The 23,524-nt window shown below is 38.1% G+C and overlaps 1 protein-coding gene across 1 annotated transcript in view; it reads left to right on the forward strand.

Moving 5' to 3' along the window:
* PRDM6 (PR/SET domain 6) overlaps positions 1–23,524 on the forward strand; it is a 73,081-nt gene that overhangs the window by 26,162 nt on the left and 23,395 nt on the right. Inside the window, exon 4 of the mRNA XM_027710322.2 lies at positions 22,922–23,049. Within this exon, the coding sequence (XP_027566123.1) occupies positions 22,922–23,049 (128 nt within the window). The remainder of the gene's footprint in view (positions 1–22,921; positions 23,050–23,524) is intronic.

Consider the following 23,524-nt stretch of genomic DNA (forward strand, 5'->3'; position numbering starts at 1 on the left):
TTCATTGCATTGTTATTAGATTATATTCTCATGAAGTGGGCTAGGAGGTAAGGCAACTTACTATGGAAGAATCTCTTTTAACTACGCATTTTTATTGCTTACTTTTTTTAGCACCTCGGAGTCATGTGCCTCATAAATAAATAAATAGGGCATGTCCCAACATAAAGCTAGCTCCGGATCAGTTTGGTGCCATAAAATAAATCATGGAAGAGGGTAGGTAAAGATGAGTTTCAAGGCAAGAAAAATGTTTTCTTGTGTTTGTTGTATGCATGTTGTCAAATTTTTGAATATCCAAATGCTTCACTCTTTTAGAATGGAATAGGTGTGTTTGGATGCAGAGTGGAGTTGGGATGAAAAGCCTGAGAAAGAAGAAGGTTGTGTGATGGTGAAAAAGCAAGAATGGGTGGATAAAGGGAGTGGATGGGGCAAATAAAGAAATGGATCTAGGTAGTGTGAGAAAGAGGGGGTGAGCAGTGTTATGGATGAGAAACACAAGGTGACAGCAGGACATGAGCTGTCCTGAGATGTTGTGCTGAAAAAGTGGTAGTGTTGCCCCTCATGTTCCCCCTGAGAAGAGGGACATGAGAACAACTTGTAATATCTTCAGATTTCCTCTTCCTAAAGGCAACAGGCTGTGCTGGTTCAGCTCTGGTGGAAGCTTGTTCTTGAACCCTGGGGTCACTCAGAAAGCTGCCTCTTAGACCAGGTCTAGAAAGGAAGCAGAGCAGCCTGTTCTTTTATTCATAGTACAGAAAGGATGTTCGGAACTTTTCTGAGTTGAAATGCTGCTAGCTTTTTTTCCTTTCCTTCTTCTTCTCTTATTAGATTTCTAAGGCTGTTCTGACAAAGAAAAGTGCTTATAACTTTGTTTCAAAAGGAAATCCAAGAAACTCCTTCATGTATCTGGAAACTTCTCTCTTCCTCTTTATTCCTTCAACTTGCCTTAAAATTGCTTCTAAAACCATTGCTTTAAACATTTTACTTTCCCCCAACACCAACCTTTTTCTTTTTTTTTTGTATTTTCTGTTGGGACTGCCAAAAATGAACCAGTTAGAACTAGTTATGAGATTGCCGTCTACAGACACTTGCCCAGAGACAGCTGAACTGATACCACCGAAACCAGAGGCGTGGTCATCAGATACTAGTGCCCTTTGGTCACTAAGGGCATATCTACCTTCTACAGTGAGGTTATTTCTGAATAAGCTATTGCACCTGCACGACACAATATAGCTGAGTTTTCAATATTGTTAACCTGGATGCATCATTTCGGTGTGCCTCTGTGATACGCATTAGGCTTCCTTAACAAGGTTTGAGATTCCAGTTCTGAAGGCACCCGACTCAGTGATCAGGGCTCTGAGCAGAGCTCAGTGATTAAACTGAATACAAGATGCTAGTGGCCTACGAAGAAAAAAAAATAAAAAAGGTGTCCCAATTTTTCTGTTGTTCTGAGCTATTATTATAATGGTCCCTAGTGAGATGTTAAGGATCTTTCAGATGCATATCTCAAATGAGTTTTTTTTTTGTTAAACTTAATTTCAGATATTAAGCTCACAGCAGAATCATATAAATTAGTTATCAAACCGATGACAAAACTTGTGCTTAATTTTTTGGAATCTTATATTAAGTTTTGTTGTATATAATTTAAAGCACTTAAACAGTACACTGTAAAGCAAAGGAAGGAGGTTAATGTGATTTGAAAATTCAAGGTCTCTGCAAAAAAATCCAATTCTCTTTAACCTTATTTTATTCTATTTTATTTTTATTTATATACAGGTCATAAAGGTTGCACTGTTGTTTACAACCCTGTAAACTGGAGAATGAATTATAGACAAGTGCCACACTTGCATTACATTTTCCAGATTTTCCAAGTTTGTCAGACTGAATGCTTTTTGGACAGTGTTTCGGACAGTTTAATTAATTATAATGGAAATATAACAAAATGCTCATTCCTTTAACTGTATTCTTTGGCAAGTATTACACTTTACAAAGAACTTTATAACTCTAAAAAGGAAAGAATCCAATATATTAGTTAAGCTTTTTCGTTTTTATTAATGGTCTTTGTTATGTTCTTGCTTGTGAGGGAAGCAGACTTTCAAGCAAGAAAAAAAAAAAAAGAACCAAAGAAAAATTTCTTTCAGTGTCATAGAATCACAGAATCATAGAATCATTGAGGTTGGAAGGGACCTCTGAGATCATCAAGTCCAACCCTTGGTCCACTACCACCACAGTTACTAGACCATGGCACTAAGTGCCACAACTTGTCTCATCTTAAAAATCTCCAGGGACAGAAAATCCACCACTTTTCATGGGTAGCCCATTCCAGTGCCTAATTACCCTCTCTGTAAAGAATTTTTTCCTAATATCCAACCTAAACCTCCCCTGACAGAGCTTAAGACGGTGCCCTCTTGTCTTACTGATAGCTGCCTGGGAGAAGAGACCAACCCCCACCTGGCTACAACCTCCTTTCAGGGAGTTGCAGAGAGTGATGAGGTCTCCCCTGAGACTCCTCTTCTCCAAGCTGAACAACCCCAGCTCCCTCAGCCTCTCCTCATAGGACTTGTGCTTGAGTCCTTTCACCAGCCTTGTTGCTCTTCTCTGGACCTTCTCCAGCACCTCAATATCCTTCCTGAACTGAGGGACCCAGAGCCAGACACAGTACTTCAGGTGTGGCCTCACCAGCCCTGAGTACAGGAGCAGAATCACTTCCCTGGTCCTGCTGGCCACACTGTTCCTGATCCAGGCCAGGATGCCATTGGCCTTCTTGGCCACCTGGGCACGCTGCTGGCTCATGTTCAGCTTCCTGTCAATCCAAACTCCCAGGTCCATCTCTGCCTGGCTGCTCTCCAGCTGCTCTGTCCCAGCCTGTAGCACTGCAGGGGGTTGTTGTGGCCAAAGTGGAGGACCCGGCACTTGACCTTGTTGAACCTCATCCCGTGGGAATCAGCCCAACTCTGCAGCTTGTCCAGGTCCCTCTGCAGAGCCCTCCTGTGTTTCAGCTGATCCCCCCCAACTTAGTGTCATCTGCACATTTGCTGATGATGGACTCAATCCCCTCATCTAAATCATCAATAAAGATATTAAACAGAACTGGGCCCAACACTGAGCCCTGGGGGACACCATAAGTGACTGGCATGTTAATAGGCTTCCATGAACCTTATGGACAGATTAGTTCACATTCGATGAATGTGCTTAGAAATAAGGGGTGTGGGATTTAGTCACTGGTTATTGGTACAGAATTGGAGAATCATAGAATGGTTTAGGTTGGCAGGGACCTTAAAGATTATCCAGTTCCAACACACCTGATGTGGACAGGGCCACCTTCGACTAGACAAGGTTGCTCAAAGCCCCATCCAGCCTGGTTTTGAACACTCCCATGGCAATCCTTGGTGTTAAGGTCAGATATTAAAAAGGAACAAGAAAACAGCCAAATTGCTTACTTGTAACTGTGGCTGCTTTCAGCAGAGGCTACTAAGCTGCTGCCCATGGCTTACTGGTGGTCTGCAGGACCTTGCAAAACATGCTGCAGATTACGCCAAGGAATGAGTTCAAAGGAGTCTCACTAGGTGGTATATTCCCGAGTTGTATTTCAGCACCATCATGACAGATGCTTTCCCTGACGCAAGACAGGACCTGTACTATGCCTAGCATTGTCATTCCACTAGGATTTCCATACACGCAGTTAAGACATCTGTGCGTTCATCAGACAATTGTTTGAAATGTCATATTTTTGTATACATGCACTCAGTTTGCCTGTCAAATCTTGCCCCAGCTGAACACCAAGTGTCAAAGTAGAGTATGGGCACAGCTCACTTAACAGGGTAAAAACTGGCCTTCTGTGTAGCTGGTTGCAGTATCTGGATAATAAGATTATGGCAAGAGTCACTAGATGACACTGTTACATAGATTCACACAGTGATTTTTCTTAGCACCTGTATTTAGACTTTGTAGATGTGCTGTACTGCCTCCTGTGTTTCAGTTCCTGTTGGTTTATATGAATGCGAGCACTAGGATGATTTTCTACCCAAGAAAGTCTTTGTAATTAGATTTTGCTGGAAAGCAGAGTTGGTACTTTATTTTGGACTCTATAAGTACCAGACAAAACTGGTACTTTATTGAGGATAATTTGTGTTCTGAAGACCAAATTTTGGCAGCAATGATTTCTGCCCTGTTAACAAAAAGATCTGTAAAGACCTGTACCTTTGTAGAACTCAGAAGATAGTCATGTCCACCATGGGACAAGGCTGTTTTTACACAGGGACTGCTGGGTGATCTGGGATGGTGCCGATGGAGAGGAAAGGTTGGCAAGGGGAGCCTCAGCTCCTTTACTGGAATCCCATTTACCCTCCAACTTCAACCTGGTTCTAACATAAAGTGCTGGACTGTTTGGAACCACTGCATTTTACACGCAGAAACTATGCCTTCCCTTGGTCCTTCTCCCAGTGAAGAGATAAGAGATTCTGTTCTTAAGCAAAGACTTTTTTCTCCTCCATCTGATAAGGTTGAAATGGGCTCACCAGGCCCATTCTACTATTTTATGCTGTTTGCCACATCAAGATTTTGCTGCAATGCAAGCAGTGGTATGCCATTATAGTCAGAATCCAGGCACGCTGACATTCTTGCCACTCACATATTATCTCAAGGCTTCCAGAAAATGATTTGAGGCATCCCAGTCAGTCAAGTCTTGAAATTAAAATTGAGTAGAAATGGCACACTATTTATTTATTTATTTATTTATTTATTTATTTATTTATTTATTTATTTATTTACTTACTTACTTACTTACTTACTTACTTACTTATTTATTTATTTATTGGCTTTTAAGCATGTGTCTGAAAAGCTTCCCCAACACAGTAGTTTTGTGAACAATATGAAAAGAATTTTTTTTGCCTTTTGTTTTTGAGGTACCCTGCTGTAATCATTTACTTGGTAGTAAAGGTCATTTTGGGGGAGCAGCTTTCAGCAGCATTACAAACTACAGCTCTCCTGAAAACTGTTGTTGCTGTTCTGTGCTCTACCAAAAAAAAAAAAAAAAAGAGGGAGAGAATTATATATTGGAAAGAAAGCTGGAAGAAAAAATCCTGATTGATTAACTGTGTGCTTGCATCATCATAAGAGAGGTAAAGTATTTTAAGACTGATATGATTCTATAGATTTAATTTTAAATGTATTTATATAAAGATGGTATTCTTGTTTTTGTATTAAGAAATATACTACAACAGTCACCCTTGAATGTTAAGATTCTTAATACCATTTTCCTCAGGAGCATGAGAAAGCAACAAGTACAAATGCAATACAAAAATGGCTGAATTTTTTGAGTACTATTCTCAGTAAACACAATTTAGGTTGTGGCAATTTATAGCAGGTCACGCTTGCAGCGTCAGTCACTAACATTTGATATCAGTCAGTTAAGTATCTGATCTAAGTGAGTTAACCTTGCTTATGATGTGTTGCCCCCTGATGGTGCCTGTTTCTCCCCACTGTCTCTACAAGGACATTCCATAATAGGGTTAGGTTATATACTTAACCTTGATTGGTTATTGTTATGTGAAACAAATCCTATCTTCAAGTGACTAACAAGCTTCATTTTACACTGCTTGTGAGCAAAGGAAATAACCAATAGTGCCCCAGTATTTATTATCAGGTTCCTCTTTTGTGCCTGCAACCAAAGATGTTTCCGCACCTCTGGGCAGATACAAGACAACCAGTTTTAATCAAGGTAATTATTTCAGTCTTATAAATAATGTAACTCCAGTAAAACTGAGTTTACCACGGGATACAAAACTTGCAGTAAAGCATGGTAAATAGCTATAAGTACATCCCATGCTGCTCTGATTGCTCTGCTGTCATGACCTAGGTGGCTAATTTACACCCAGAGAAGAGATTTATCTGCATCAGTCTCAGTTACTTGGATTGTAGTGTAGACATGTTCTAAACCAGTAGTATTTTTTAATCTGTGATTATAATTAATATATATGAAAGACTGGTATCTTTTCCTATGCAATGCATCTGATATGTCTACTAAAACAAAGGCTGCTTAAATTAAGTGTTCTCTGTTTTGCAAATAAAAAGCAGCCAATGTCTTTATTGCATAACATTTGTTCCCAATCGTGGCCATCAGAAGGTCAGAAGAAGTTCAAAATTACATGATGGAATGTATCTATTTTTTTTTTGAAAAATGACCCGGTTATTGCCATAGCAAGTCATATTAAATTGTTTTGGTTGTATGATATAGGAATTTTATATTAATGACATATTTAAAATGTATTTATAAAACAGTTGATCTTTGACTATTACAGTTCAGATCTCTGCAGTTTTATAATTGAAGCATTTGCAAATTTACAGTTAAAATTATTTTGTCAGGACCAAGCACAGATGCATTTTAGAAGCAAAACTTTGGATAATTGCATCATGATGGATCTTTTGAGTCTTGTTCATTTTTGCTCTCAAAGATATTAAATCAATACAAATCTGAGAACTCACTATATACGATATGTGAATGACGTATGTGATGAGGTTTGGATTTTTTTCTCATTTATGTGCACAGTGTATGTAGATGTAACTTTAAAGTTGACAGACCATTTAAATAGAGTTGCAAAGCTAATGGCATGGTTTACCCTAGCTGTAAAATGGGAATTGCAATACATATCTTTTGTAATATTGCAGGTAAAAATTAATGCAATCATTTGTTATAAGTAAGATCTTCCTGCTCTTTCTCTCCCATCACCACAATAGTTTAAAAATTTGCCAGCTTTCTACTTCTGCAGGTTATTATTGTACTGACTTCTAGAGGACTTAGACTGTAATTAAGAGACTGAAACATAGATGCTCTGCATTGTGGAGCATGATGATTTTGGCACTTTTTGTAGTTCTGCATGCAATTTTGTGTTAAGAGTTGCTCATAATAATGTCTGATTCACATCCTATTTACACTGTTAAAAACTGTATTAGAATCTGAGGGTTTGTTTTAGGCCCTGATGATTTTGAACATTTTTAGTTAAAACACATTTTAGATTGAGAAAATATCAGAAAAAATGACATTTAAATTGGATGACTATGAAACGTATCTACAATTGGACTGCATTATTGTTAACGGTTTACCTGTAATGATTATAACACATTTAATTAATAGTCAGAACTATAGTGGTAGGAATACAGTAATCCCTCCTGCATTTTCTCTAAATTTGATGTAAGAGGTATAGAAGCTAAATCTCTTGAAACGTGGAAAAAGTAGACCAAAAAAAAAAAGAAAACAGGAAATGTCATTTTCTTCTTTCAGGACTGCTAGACATTCTATGTAATACAGGATATCCTGTATATATAATAAAGTCAAATCTGAAAAACATACAGGGCACACTCCTTTTGGTATTGTCATGGCAACTGTGCTTTTCCAAACATGCAGCAGCTAAAATTTCCAAAAATTCAGGAAAACAAGAGCTGCATCTGGATCTATTGCCTATGTAATCGGTCTGACACAGGAGGTTTGTTTAGCATATGCAAACTGTGCATTTCTGTCCTGCATGGTTCCAGATTTCATGCTCCTGCTAGTTCACATTTCACAAAGTGACTTATAGAAGTAGTTACTCTCCTGTGATGCTTTCAAGAAGATTATTGAAGATGCAGATGGGTATTATTGAGGGTCAGGAAAGCTTATTGACCCAATCTATATCACACTGTCGAGAAAAGGTCACCAGGATTTTTTGTGAGCATTTTTTGTCACTGCTATACCTCTTCTCTACTTACACTTTGCAAGGTGAGGTATCCCAGGACATCATTCCTCCTGCATCTGCAGTTACAGACTGCACTGTACATTTCTATCTTCTGTGTGCTGAACTTTCAGTGATATTAGCAGCAGTGCTAAGTACATAATAACTGGAAAGTGCTTAGATATCAGTATTATACACTGGAATGAGCATAGAAGTGGAGATCATTATAGTAGTGAAGGTTTGGGGGACAAAGGACACACAGCCATACTAAAACCAGGCTTCATTAGTCCTGCACACTGCTCAACTCTTTAAAGTATGGAATGCTCCTGAAGGTACCTCATTACTAAGCCTCTGGTAAGTGTCTTTTCCTCTCAGTCAGTTTGTTTATTCATCCTTGATTCCAAGGATTTGCTCAATTTTCTAGTAAGTATAATATATTTCCTATCCAGATGCCACATGGGATTACTAGACAATTTACTTATCTGGACAAAATAAATGTCTTTCCTTTGAAGCCTGGAGTAACTCAGATCCTTCTCTGCTTTCTATTGGAGAATGAAATGTCTTTGAGAAAAAGAAGCAAAATCTACCACTATCATATTCTGTTGGATGAATCTCAGTATTTTTTGACAGAAGAGTCAGCAGAGGCTGGAATCACAGTGCATTAACCTCTCCTGTCTCACTCATCTCATACTCCCAGTTTCTTAGAGAGTTTTTAGACAAATTTGAACAGGCTAAGATGACAGTTCCGGGATTGCAGCAGCTGTTTGTGTTGTCTCAGTACAGTGTCTTATCTAAATTTGGCTGTGACTCTAATAGCAGTGACTCCCTAATGTTAAAGTACTTTTTGTCTTCTCCTCTCACCTTTTACTTTGATTTTCTTCAGAAAATATTAGTCTCTAGTTTAATGTTGTTAGGTGGAATGAGTTAAAGGTACTAAGCAATGAAGGATTTTGAGTTTAGGAATGTTTTCAAAATTACTATAAAATATTAAATTTACATTATCCACAATAAGTTGAAGGTCAGTATGCCCTCAAAACATAATGTCTGACAATTGTGCTTTCTTAGTGTGGGTTAGAAAAAGAATATAGTAGACTTAGGAAAACATCATAATTTAAGAAGTGACACATTTCAACAAAGACATAAAACTGTAGGCAGTACAGAAAAGAAGCAAAACCTTAGGAAACCATTACTTCATTAGGACAAATATTTTATGTCTTTTAAAAGACTCCTTATTAAAAAGGGTGAGCTCTAGGATATTCATGCTTGCATGAAATCATAAATCTGCCATTCGAGAACAAGAAGTGCTTCTTTCTGTAGATAAATTGATTTTTATTACAGCTTCATCAAATTCTTTGTAAACAGTTAATCTGAATGTATGGCTAAGAGTAGGCACACATAGTTATTTTTAATATTCTCTCTTCTTACAAGTAGACACAAGTAGAGTGGTCAAACCAGATAGGAAAGGCAACCACATACAGTAGGTATGCAGTCTGTGAGGCATGAAAAAGATGTGGAACAAGGACTCGCTTGCTATTAACAATTCCTCTTGAGGAATTTTTTACATAAAATATATAAATACACTCATTTATTTTCCACATTGTTTAGTTTCTCCTTTAGCCCTTTCTTTAGTGTGTCTTCCCTCTTCCTTTGCCCTCAAATGTATGGGCTAACATACACGTGACTTACCACTGCCTGCCTTCCCAATGTATTGTCAATCAAGTCAAAAAAGGGCTTAGGTTTTAATTTGCCTGCACATACATTCAGGGTTTATTTTCTTCATGCATGGCAGGGAGCTGGTAGAGATCTGTAACCCATGGGGGGAAACCAAAGATTTTCTTTCTGGAGAGGGAAAGCATGGCAATTCCTGCGTAACTCGGTAAAACTGTGAAGTCACACTCCTTACTAATCTTCTTGTATTTAAGCAGAGAACTTTTGTGATTATGCTTGAGGGAGAAGGAGACAGGAAAGGCGTGGGGAAAGGTTACACTTTCATCACATTTTCTGGGTCTCTCAATTCATTTAGCTTTATCTGTGTCTTTTAGATTGCAAGCTCTTAGGTGCCATAACTGTTTCTATGTATGCCTTTGATAGCCTATCACTGAGGTACAACAGATAACTACTTACAAATTTTGGGGGTTTTCCAAGGAAACAACTATTTTTTTCCCAGAGAATGCTGAGAAACTAAAACTGTTTGCATAAAAATGTCAGTTTCGTTTGAAGGTCCCATGGACAAAACAGGGGAAAAGGTTTCTAAATTATCTGAACATGAAGTTCTTGTATTTTCTAAACAGAAAGATTATTTCTCAGCTCAGAACTCCTTTGAATTTTAAAGTTCAGTAAGCTTATAAGGAAACATTGTATTATGGTTTATAAAATCCTGAAACAATCAAATTTAAAAAAAAAAAAAAAACTTGCTCCAAACCATTTTGGTATTGTTATTGCTTTACAACCATTGTGAGGTTTTGGTTATATCCAGCAAAATAATTTTGCATACAGGCCTACTAAACAGTGATTAATTTGTCCTTTGTGTTAATTTTTGAGGATGGTGGGAAAATCATCAAAATATTTGGTTTATTTTAATTTTATTTTTTTTTAGAATTTAGACTTTGGGAAAAATAAAAATTTCTTTTCATGAATCATTTTACTGCTAAAGTTTTCAGCATGGATTATAATCACTCAAATTATTTCATTTGCTTTGATTTCCATAGTAAAAAAGTGATCATTTGAGGTCAGTACAGTTGCTGCTCAAACTACTCTACTGTTTCTGAAATGTACATGCCTCATCTGTGCTGGCCTACATAAGCCATCTATACATTTTCACTTACAGCTGTTTTGGACAAAAAAAAATGCCTTTTTATTGCAAGTTATTTTGGCACAGAGAGGAGAGTTGAGGAAGGCTGGAAGGATAAAGGTGAGGTGTGTACTGTTAAACGTGAAAGAGAAAAATGCAGAATGTAACAGAGAAAAAGACCAACACAAACCTTTGCAACCAGTTCTTGGCTTTCACTCTAGTGAGCTATTCCTGGGTGTTTTTCTCTTGCCTTGAAAAATTGAGGGACAGAAAAAAGGAACATAATGAGGCAATTGGCTGATTGGAGATTAGAAGCAAGTAAAGAGAATTTTGAGTAACACTGGGTAGCTAAATTAGAGAAAACTGGAATTAACAGTAAGAAAAATATTTCTTCATATATTTAGAAATGAGGACAGAGAAGGACCATAACAGCATCAATTATATTCTTGTAACAAGGTTACCACCCTGGAACAAGAATCATGGAACCACAGTCATGGAACGGAATAAAACGGAGATCCAAATTTATAGAGCATATATATATGCTGCTTTTAATTTTAGGAGTGGCAGCATTTGATTCAGGAACAAGGAAACATGCTTGTGGTTGAATTTTTAGCACCATAAACAGCCAGTGTCTCTGCATTGCTTGGACATCTCCTGTCCCAGCACTGGCTTTGTTAGATACCAGATAGCTTTTGAGAACTGCCTGAAGCCCTGCAGAATGTAGATTAGCTCCATGCTAGCCTTTTGGAGAGAGGCTAATTTATATTTATTTGTAAACCTGAATCATTCCACAATTTTTAAAACTGTATTCATGAACTGTGTAGTCCAAATGAAGAGTAGGCTTTACTGCTTATTTCTAGATCAGATCTTTCTGAACTATGCTCTTTCTTGGTGTGAATCTAGAATGTGGATACCTAAAGGGGAAGTGCTTAATTTTTTTTATTTTTCGTAATTTTCGTAATTTTCCAAACTAAGTGCTTCCATTCTCATCCATTGAGGCTCTCAGTCAAGTTTTCATTTTCACAGCATGAAGATGTGGTGAATACATGAGCAGTTATTCAGATTTGCTGGTTATAGTTTGAGATTAATTACAAAACACAGGTTTGTAATAATGACCTTGCCAAAATCTATCAACCATTGATCCTTTTCTGTGTCAGCAAATATGGAAATGAAAAGGATAATGGAAAGCCTGAGCTGAAGAGTAATTGGAACCTGTTGCATTTCATCCACCTTAAAAGATATGCAAAATGTTGTAATGATGAGTCTTCCCTTTATTTACAGTATACACAATTCGTGACAGTGGTTTTTATAACTCTAAAAATTACACTTAATAAATATGAGAAGATACAGGTTTTCTTGATTACATAAACGTAAATGTTTATTCAAGCTTTCATGAGAAGTTTGTCTTAATTTAAACAGAGCTAGGGCTGCTGAATGGATGCCATTTTTTTTTTTGATGTGGACAAGAAACAAGTTTAAATAACATCCACACTCATTTAACCAGTAAATGTATTCTACAGAGGCTTTGCGTCAGCATGATTTGCCTACTGCAATCAGAATGACTTTTCATAGATAGATGGTATTTAAGGGTTTTATCCTTCACTGATGAAGGATTGCTGGCTTTAATTAAAAAATTAGAAGAAATATGTAAATATTGTTGCTGTAGTTCAGAGCTATGCAGTATTACTTGTATTTTCCCTATTGGTCTTGATATATGTAGAAGCTGGAGACACTAGCACATTGTGGATATTGCTGCTGAGAAGGGGAAGAGAAAAAGATAGGCTTGAAACACAGCCTGCGAGATGGCACAAAGCCAATGCACTGAAAAATGGCAAATGTCACATTTAACAGCTGGACATAGAAATATTTCTCTTTAATTTGGAAGGAGAAAATTTTTTTCACAGCAGGGCACTCTCAAAAGACCACAACATCAAAGAGGGTGGGTCTCCCCAGTCAAATATCATCTGGCTCCAGTGATGGAGCAAAATGAATGAACTGTCAGGACTTTTTTCCAGTGTGTATGTTTTTGCCAAGTGAAAAGTAAAAGGTTTAGTGGCTTGTTCTGATCACAGACCAAATCCTGATAATGAAAAGCTGATTCCGTAAAGTCTTCCTCTGATCAGCTGACAGGCAATGTCTGAAGAAGACTCCATATTGATTGATGGTCCACTTTGTATTGATGGCCCCTGCCACCCTTAGAGATAAGTGAGATATGCCAAATGCTTAACAGCTCTGGAGGGCTCCTGTGATTGTGTCTTAAGCAATGTTCTAATCTAATGTTATAATCCTCACAGAAACAAACTCACTTCCAAAGAAACTTAACATGATACTTACCAATACCAGACCTGCACTCCAGCAAGAAAAAAAACCTGTTTCACATTCTCTACTAGGCAATCACTGGCAATGCTAGCACTACTCCTTAAGGCACTCTTTTCCTTTGCTTCTTGACTCTGACTTCAGCCCTGAAGAAGTTACAAACTAGCCATCTGTGCCTGTTTTTCTGACAATCCTATAATTGAACAAATTTGAATAAATAATACAGTGCAGGAATTTTTTTGATATAAAAACATGGTGACATAGTTTGTACAGCCATTACTCATTTGTTCTATGAGGAATCTCAGGCATAGTTTATCATATACTTTATTACTTGACCTTTTAATCATCATCTGGGGAACTTGACATTCCAGACATTCCAAAATATTCCAAACTAAAAATATCATTGTGCCTCATTATTTAAAACTCACAAAGGAATTAAGTACACTTTCTAAAGTATGTAATTTTTACTGAAATTCCTCATTTATGGTGAGCCTTAATGAGATGTTTAAAAAAGGATTGAAAGAATTATCTGTGGAGTCTGTATTGAAGTAGTAAATGGGTGCTCCGCTGAGATAGATGTTCTACACATACACTGTAAAAACAGTCCCTGCCCATATTTACTTACAAACTCAGAGTGAAGATAAAGAAATGGTGCACAAAAAAATTTTATCAAAATCCCTGTTTTCTACAGCCACAGTATCAAGACACAGAGTTTAAGTACTTGCTGTAAATCATGCGACAAATCTTTTTCAGAGCAGGCACTAAACCTAAGCATCTGCAGAACAATTCAGAAGTCAGAATGGAGATGCTTAGTGGGATCTTAAATACTGGAAAGTATCTAAGACATACAGACAGGGCTGACAAGTAATGCTCAGAACTAAAGAAGAACTGCATGTCTTATGGGGCAGCCACTGGAGACTCAGTGGGACACTCGAACCCATCAGAAACACTAATGGAAATTAAAGTTTGCACACTTGAATAAAACTATTTGTGCCTTAGTTCAGCAATAAAACTTTATCAGTGGGTCACAACCATTACATTGTGCAGCAATACTTTTATCAGAACAAAGTAATGTTCTGACATTGCTTGAAAGTGAAGTCACTTGTGGACAGGCTTTCTTTTCTAAGAGTTTTTTCACATGTAACATATTTTTGAATTTGGGTTTTGGTTTTTTCCCAGTTCCATTTTTTTTTCTTTTTTTTTTTTTTTTTCCACTAAATACCCATAAACAATGACTCAAGAATTTCAAAGTGAAGATGTAGAAGTCATCGATATCTTGTGAGCTGATGAGTTGGCCTCCAGAGACTCCTTCCAACCTCAGTGGTTCCACAGTTCTCTGAAGTGCCCTACTTCAAATCAGACCACAACCATTCATGGTACATTCAAAGGAAATAAAAGAATTCCTTGTTTCAAGGCAAGAAGTCTTGCTTAGAAAGTTAGAGCAAATTCTATGATCCTTTACCTGCCTAAAAGGCAGACAGGCATGTATGGTTCCAAAGTTCCAAATAAGTTAAAACTTGAGTCCCATTGTTTTCAATGGAGTTTTAAGTCTAACTTACTAAACGATTTTTTGCTATTTCTTCTACAGGATTGAGAGTCTCTCTACAGAATCAGAGAATGTTTAATGTTGGAAGGAACCAAGGTTGGAATGTTTAGGGTTGGAGGTCACTTAGTCCAAACTCCTTGCTCAAGGAGGGTCCCTAGAGCATGTTACTCAGAATTGTGTCCAGACAGCTTTTGAATGCCTCCAGGGAAGGACACTCTACAACCTCTCTTTGCAGCCTGTTCCAGTGCTCAGTCACCCTCACAGTAAAGTTCTTCCTCACACTTATGTGGAACTTACTGTGTTCCAGTTTCTGCCTCTTGCCTCTTCTCCTATTCCTTGGCACGACTGAGAAGAGTCTGACTCCATCCTCTTCAGAGCCTCCCTTCTGTTCTCTTCAGAGTCTCTAGGAACTCTGCGTATGAGAAATCTAATCTGATTCTTAAGGAAACATGGTATTGGAGCTTTTAAAAATCCTAAAGTTAATGGAAAGAATGAGAAACCCCAAGTGCTGCAAAGTGAAACCAAACAAAAACTGTAATCTAAGAAGTTTCATTTACAGAATGATAACTGTGCCATATATTCTATGCATCATACTTCTGAAAGTATCCTAAGCACTGAGCCTAGGATTTGTAAGTCTAAGGTCTGTTACCTCTCTGGAAATGCTGATTCATGCACAAAATTATGAAAATGGAGTTTGGAACAGTATTTTGAACTTTTACTCAACAGAAATTACAGGAGTGAGGGATCAAAAACTGTGCTCTTCTTGTGCCATCAGCTTTCTCTTACCAGCAAGGTAAGCCCTGAATTACATTTGAAGATCAGACCTTCCTTGCTCTTATTCCTTCTCACATATTAGAACCAGGGAAATTTAGAATTATTTCTATTTATGAGTGTCTTTTGGTCCTGAGTAGTTTGTCTAAGATCATTGCATTACCAGTAAGTCACCTTACGAGCTATGTACCTGCTCACTTTTTTCAGTTGTCCAAGCTTGATGCTGAGTGATGAAATCTGCCAAAATCCTACTGGGATATTTGGTTGCATAAAGGAATGAAAAGACATGAAAAAAACATTTTTTAACTTCACTTTACAATGTCTAAAAATTTTTAGAAGCTGCAAGAAAATGGTCAAAGCTATGTCCTTACCTGCGAAGGAAACAGTGCTCTTTTTTCAGAGGTACCAAGAGCAACAAGGAATCATCATAACTGCCTTAATTTCCTCTCTCAGAATACTGTCTTAGGAGCTTTGTTACTGAGTTCATAAAGACTTTCCAGTTGAATTAGGGTTTTCAGCATTGGGCCCTTACAGCTTTCTTGTAGCTCCTTTCCTGATATACTTAGTGAGATATGCATCTACCAGTCAATTGGTGTGAGAATCTTCTGCTTGAATTACTTCAGTTTTATAATTTGCCTCTCTGTTTTTAAACCACCTTTTCCTTTTTAGTCTGTTTTTTTTTCCTGGTCTCTCTGTACATTTAGTGTAGATTGGCAACACTTTTTCTCTTAATGCTCTGTGTACCACATAGAAAAGACTGCAGAGAACAACTTCAATCTGCTGCCTCCTCGTGGTCTTCTATTACCAGGGCTGCATGGGAACACAGTGCAGTAAGCAGGGTGGAAATACCAATGTTGAGCAAAAATATCTCCATTGCAGCATGACTCATGGCTAGAGCACCATTGCTTTTTCTATCCTATCACAGAACATGTCAGGAGAGTGCCAAAGTGCACACTGTCGAGGTCCTGTGGTGTCAGTGGATACTGCAAGAGCATTGGTTCTTTACAGACCTGTCTGCATGTGTGCAGGTTTTCAGCTTTGTGTGTGATTTTTTTCTGCTCTGTGTCTTCCCTTCATTGCCCTGGTGTTGAGTAATACTGGTTTGTGTTACGTGAAATTCTTTCCTATTCCATGACTTCCACAGGCTAGTGTCGAAACAAACCACTGAGACTTGACTTAAAATAAAACCGAAAAAATTTTTATGAAGTCCACATAATCAGCAGGGCATTGCTGTCATGACACTTCCTGGAATAAGGCCCCAGTCCTCAAACCGCTTACACAGATGCTTGATTTCACACACGAGTAGTCCCATTGAGATCAATGGGACTACAATATGTGCATAAGTGTTTGCTGGACTGGAGTCTAAGTGAGAGATGAAGCCTTTCACCTAGCACAGACAGTTCAAACCAATGTTTATAGTTTCATATGCTATAATCCTTTGAGAAACATTAAAACTAAATAGCTTTTAATATTATTTGGCAAGTATTTTCTTTTATAAAATTTGCTAGATGATGCCTGCTAGATTAAAGAGAAGAAATATTACGCAGATATTACAAGATGTATGCTTCAAATCAGATATGGCTAATTGTAGAAAATTGCATTGAACAAAGTGAGTAGTTAAATACCATTGGCTGTCAGGACATATTTCTGTGCATTTTCTCCGAGTGGTTGCATCCCAGGGAGTTTATTGCCAACAAGTGTTGGAGAACATTTTGATACTAACCAGTGAGGTCTCCTGATGTTTCCTCCTTGCTCATTTATTTCAGATTTTATTCTGTTAATTTTTTATAGCAGTTCAGGATGCTTTGGAAAACTCGATGGTAATTTGAAGTATAAACAAATTGACACTGCTTTGCCTGTAATACGAAAGTTGCAAAACAGAAAAATCATTCTTTGAATGAACTGTTGCATTTTCTACATGGCAAGGAGATATCATCCAGTTAGTTACAAAATAAGTAACTGGTTGTTGACATAGATTATTTCAAATACACGTAAAGACTAAAGTAACAAATACACTAAAGTAACCAGCTTTATTTTCTACATAACAATAGACCAAAGCATACTTATTCATCCTAAGCCAACAAGCTTGAATATTATCTGTAGGATATTTATATTGTTAATTTTGCTGTCAGTCCATAAAAAGTCTGAAGACATATTTTATGAGGAAAAACAAATCTGTTAGTCTTATCAAGCAAGATGAGAAGTATTTATAACTAATGTCTTTCTGAAGTAATGTCCATGTAGTTGAATAGGAAACCTGTCCAAACATTTCTGCTTATAGTAGAATGAGGTTGATGACATGTATACTACCATTGTTACATACCAGTTTTATGTAAGTTGATTATTACAGATTCAATAATATTTATTAGGAGTCAGAGTTGGAGTTATTGCAATGTGATGAACAGTCATTTCTTTATACTGGCTGAGAATAAATTGCCTATTTACTCTATAGATAATCTAAAAGATAGAATGCCATTTACAAAAAAAAAAAAGTATTTCAATGTTTGAGATGTGGCCTTTGTAAAGGATGTGATTATGTAATGCCATTATTATCTATCTACATCAGTGTTTCTTTTTAGTTAAACTGCATTTGGAGACTTTTCTATGTGTTTTAGTTTGCTTCTGACTTCTATTATATTTCATTTTTCTTTTATATAGAAAGACTAAGAGTTGTTCTTAGAACATTTGCTCAATATCCTTACTTGGTCATCAAGACAGTGAAAGAAAAGAGAAAGAAGTGATAGTTAAATGCATGATTGTTTCTATAGAGCTTTCTCATTCAGTGTGTAACAAGGAGGAGATGCATATTTAAAGGGCCTTCCTGCCCTAAATCAGATGCCCAGCTCTTAATATTAACATATTTAAAGTCTAAAAGCATTCATTCTTTGAACATTTTTTTATCAATATGAACCCAGGTGTAGTTTGATTGTCAACCTAAATTATTCTCCTTAAAAGCAATCTTTTCAGGGAATTCTGTACTTGTGTTCTTTCAGTTCATGCAGCTTTTTCTGACATTTCAGACTTTCTAGATAATGAGGTCCTTCAGCAGTGTGTTGATTTCAGAGAGAGCTAGGCACCAATATACTACACAGAATCCGGTCTAAATGACTAAGTTATCAAGTCACGCATACAATCCAGTTTGCTTTCAGTTTGACATGATTAAAAGTGCTAACAAATAAATAATGTATACTTACCATAACAAACACTAGAGCTCATTGGCATTTTGCTTAACAAACACTGCCTTAGGCAAGTCAAGTCACTGAATTTTACTGTGCAATTAGCTGTGTGAGTCTCAGAGCTTTTCAGGAAAGAGACTGCTATTTCTTCTTCTTTGGGAGAACTATCTTTCCTTGTAATTGGCCATAGAGCTCTCTCCTACCAGTAATGCCACTGAATACTCTTTCCCCATCTCTCAGAGCATATATGTATTCAACTTTACTTAGACTACTAGTTTATTCCAGAGGATGAGTAAAACGCTGCAAAGTGAATTAAAAAAATATAAATAAATAAAGACATGGAAGTTTCCTTCAAAAGAAGATGATGGTGATTATGTGAGTGTTTATGAGTAAGAACCAGGAGGAAGGCCAACAAAGCAGATAACCTGGTGGGAGTCTGTTGTAGACCACCCAAACAGGACGAAGAGGCAGGTCAAATATTCTGTAAGCAGTTGGGAGAAGTCTCATAATCGTAATCCCTTGCTCTCGTGAGGGACTTCAATTTACTAGATGTTTGCTAGAAACACAGAACAGCAGAGAGGAAACTGTCCACAAGGATCCTGGAGTGTGTGGAAGATAACTTCCTGACACAGATCGTGAGGGGGTCAACTAGGGAATGTACCCTGCTGGACTTGTTGTTTGTGAACAGAGAAGGACTCATGGGTGATGTGGTGGTTGGAGGCTGTCTTGGGCACAGCGATCACAAAATGATAGAGTTTTCAAACCTCAGAGAAGTAAGCAGGAGGGTCAGCAGAACTGCCATCTGGGACTTCTGGAGGACGGACTTTGACCTGTTTAGGAGACTTGCTGACAGAGTCCTTTATGAGGCAGTCTTGAATGGCAAGGAATCCTGGAAGGCTTGATGTACCTTAAGAAGGAAACCTTAAAGGCACAGGAGCAGGCTGTCCCCATGTGCCGAAAGATGAGTCAATGGGGAAGAAAACCAACCTGACTGAACTGAGAGTTTTGGCTGAAAATTAAGGTTAAAAAAGGGTATTTGTGAGCTTTGGAAGAAAGGGGCGGGCAACTCTGTAGGACTACAAAGATGTCAAGAGTTTATGCATGGAGAAAAGTAGAAGGGCCAAAGCCCAAATAGAATTACTTGCTGTAACAGAATATAAAAAATTATTTCTATAAATAAATTAGTGACGAAGGAGGGCTAAGGATAATCTCCACCCTTTATTGGATGTGTGAGGAAACATAGTAACAAAAGACAAGAAAAAGGCTGAGGTGCTTAATGCCTGATTTGATCCAGTCTCTAATAGTATGACCAGTTCTTCTTTGAGTACTTCTCTTGGATGAAGTGGCTGCTCATGGCTTGCACTCTTCACTGGGTAAAAAACCTGTCTGGATGGCCAGGCCCAGAGAGTGGAGGCAAATGGTGCTAAAGCCACTTGGTGGTCAATTACTAGTGGTGTTCCCAAGGGCTCAGCCATGGGGCCATTACCATTCAATGTCTTTATCTGTGATCTTGATGAGGGGACGGAGTGCCCCCTCAACCAGCTGGCAAATGACAAGTTGGGCAGGGGTGTTGATCTGCTGGTGGGTGGGAAGGATCTACTGAGCGACCTGGACAGGCTGGATCAATAGGCTGAGTTCAATTCTATGAGGTTCAACAAGGGCAAGTGCCAGTTCCTTCCCTTGGGCCACAACACCCCCATGCAGTGCTGCGGGCTAGGGGCAGAGCGGACGGAAAGCTGCTCAGTGGAAAAAGACTTGGGAGTGCTGAGTCAGCAGTGTGCCCAGGTAGACAAGAATGCAAATGGCATTCTGTCTTGTATCAAAAATTGTGTAGGCAGCAGGACCAGAGACATGATCATTCTTCTGTACTTAGCACTGGTGAGGACACAGCTGGAATCCTGTGTTCAGTTCTGGTCTCCTCACTACAAGAAAGACATTGAGGTCATGGAGTGTGTCCAGAGAAGGGCAACAGAGCTGGCGAAGGTTTTGGAGTACAAGTCTGATGAGGAGAGGTTGAGGGATCCGGGGTTATTTAGTCTGGAGAAAAGAAGGCTCAGAGGAGACCTTATAATTTTCTACAACTACCTGAAAGAGGTTGTATCAAAGTGAGGGTCAGTCTCTTCTCTCAGGTTACAAGTGACAGAATGAGAAGAAATGGCCACTTGTTGGGCCATTGGAGGTTTAGATTGGATATTAGGGAAAATTTCTTCACCAAGAGGGTTGTCAAGCACTGAAACAGTCTGCTCAGGAAAGTGGTAGAGTCACTATCCCTGGAGGTATTTAGAAGAAGTGTAGATGTGGCATTTAGGAACTTGATTTAGAGGTGGGCTTGCCAGTGCTGGGTTAAGGGTTGGATTCAATGATCTTAAAAGTCTCTTCCAACCTAAATTATTCTATAATTCTATAATTGCATACCTTTTACAAATGGTAAACTCAGTACCCAGGCTTATAACCATTACCCTCTTTGGCATTGTTTTCAACTTCTGCTTAGGATAGACACCTGTAGAAGATGTTATAGTGTTGCATCACTACTTGCAAGAATAAAGCATTTGAAAATATTTAGTCTTGCTTGTAGTGCAGTCCAAGGCCCAAGAAAGCTCCACTCCTATGTTTCCATAACAGATTGTAATTTTTCTTGTCAGTTCCTGACTGACGATTTACATGCAGTTCTGAGTAGGACCCTGTGTGTCAAGATATGACTGTCAGTACTGATTATGGCAGTCTTCCTTGTGTTTCCTGTTTCATATCATCTGAGTATTAGGAAGTTATCAGCTCTTTATTTAAGGGAATTTTTTCTGCCTCATGTTAAGCCATATATTGTTATGTGAATAAGCACCATGTAAATGGATAGATAATAAACACTGTGCTGAGACTGTTTGCATAGATATTGCCAAAATGGTCCTAGCCAACAGTTAGTCATTAGTTTTTCCTTCTCTTCCTTTTTGTAGATTGATTTCCTGTAAAGCTTTTTTGGTTCAGTTACAGAGTTTTATTGTTTAGCATATTTTGTTCATATATTCAACATACTCTAATATATTTACAGAAGAATAGGTCCTTGTTGATAATTGGCATGTTACCATGTATAAAAAATAAACTTAATCCCTGGTATCGGAGTATTTGTTTGCCTCTGAGGACTCCCAGTTTCTCTGACTTTAATCCACTCAGTGCATGTTGGGGTAGCATCTTACTTATCCAACCCGGGAGTATCTGGCCAGGTTTCACCTGGTCCTTGTCACAGACACTCAGGAACAAACGATAAGGATCGCCATAGACACTTGATTTCCGTGTCTCTCATGCTCTAGCAGTGGATGTATTGCTCCTGATTACTCCCAGTCCCATTGGCCAAAAGGAAAAGCTAGGCTGGCTCCTGAGTTTGAGACTCTCTTGTGGCAGAGTAAAGAGCTAGATTCTGATTCCTGTGTATGTTTTTGTGTAGATTGTTGGAAACACTCTTTTAATAAATCTGGAGTATTGAATATAGTCTCATAATTTCTCAGATTATTCTCTTGATATTGAAATAGACATACAAGGTTGTTAATTCGTATGCTCTAGAAATGTTCAATTCAATGTAATAAATGTGCTTCCTCTTTACATAGCAGAATTATTACTTTCAAGAAAACATCAATTCAGGTTCATAAAATTTCAAAAGGGATAGCATTTTTGGGGTAGGACTGTTAAAGCAAATGGTGTTCATGGAGGGACAAAAGACATGAAGATGGGATTTACTTCAGACAGGTACCTAGTAATTTAGATGCATTCGTGAATTTTGACAAAGTAATTGCGTAACAAGTAAAAATCTGCTGAGGTCATCTGCTTTTACAAGGATTAGACCTACCTAGATAACATTTTTTAAGCAGTCAAAATGGTAGGTATGCATGAAACACTTTTCATTTCAGAGCCTCCAGAGCAACTTCATTCTTTGACTTCAGAGGGGGCATCCACTGCTAAGTAGAGACATAATACTGTCTTTTTTAAAAAATTACCAGAACTGGCTCTCATGTCCTTAGCAGGGATGTCATGTTTAGGAAAACAATGATTCCCTCAGGACTGATTTCTCATTTACAACTTCAAAAAAGCTTCTCAAGGGAGCTTCTAAAGGCATCATCAACTCTCTTTTTCCTTCTAGTCTCATTTGTTTTGATATTATGAATCCTACAACTCCCTAATGTATCATGTGAGGTTGCTGTAGTACACGCTCTTGCTGCAATTGAGATGTGAAGGAAAGGATACTTGTTTAGGGATTACTACTGCCCCTTGCTCGGATGTCCCAGCCATTTCAATGCACGCTTTACATCCAGATTTTCTTGTTTATCTGGCAGTTCATTATTTAAGGCCAGCTTGTCAAAACAGGTTAAATATTCTTTGGGAAACATGGTTACATCTTTGAGACACCACAAATATGTTTAATACAAAAAGATTGGCTTGATAAAAGAAATATGATAAACTTGCATCCCCCAAAATACTCTTCTGCTGTTCCATGTAGATTTCTAAAAGTATCAGTATGCAATGACAAACTTCATGGCAATACATTCCTGGAAAAGACACAGAGGGACAAAGCAGTGAAAAATGATTGTTGATGATTTGTTCTAACTACTTGACCTTGTGACATCTCCCCCAGATATATGACCAAGATGGGACACTTCAGCACTTTATCGATGGTGGAGAACCCAGTAAGTCAAGCTGGATGCGGTATATTCGATGCGCGAGGCACTGTGGAGAGCAGAACTTAACAGTGGTTCAGTACAGGTAAAATGTTTTCTGATTTACTCAATGATACAAAGTTTACTGGAAGGTCAGGCTGTAACTGTCACCAGTACTTTTGCCTTTGGTTGCAAAGACAGGAGCAAAGTTATGGATGTGTTCATATGGGGTGATAATAAAAAAATTCAGTGTGAAGCTCCTGGGAGCCTGAGCAGCCCTGTGTCACTGTGTGGCCACCATGCTACATGGAGCCCTCTTTCCTGAATGATCTTATCAGAAGCAGGCCAACACCAGTAGTCTTCCACCCCTAATAGAGTTGTTCAACTTCTGTGTTGAACACACCTGCTAGCCAGCATTGCTAGTGCTTGTACCTCTTATGTTGCTGGCTGGAGAAAGTCAAAGTGTGAAAAAAAATGTAAAGAAATTGTGGTGCATTTTACTTTGTACTTGCAAACATATCCAGAAAACCCAGACAACACGTTACATAAATACATGATCTCAGCTATAAACAAACCTTTTG

This window comes from Pipra filicauda, unplaced genomic scaffold (genome assembly GCF_003945595.2).
Source record: "Pipra filicauda isolate LSUMZ 115617 unplaced genomic scaffold, ASM394559v2 scaffold29_size4552773_pilon, whole genome shotgun sequence".
NCBI lineage: Eukaryota > Metazoa > Chordata > Aves > Passeriformes > Pipridae > Pipra > Pipra filicauda.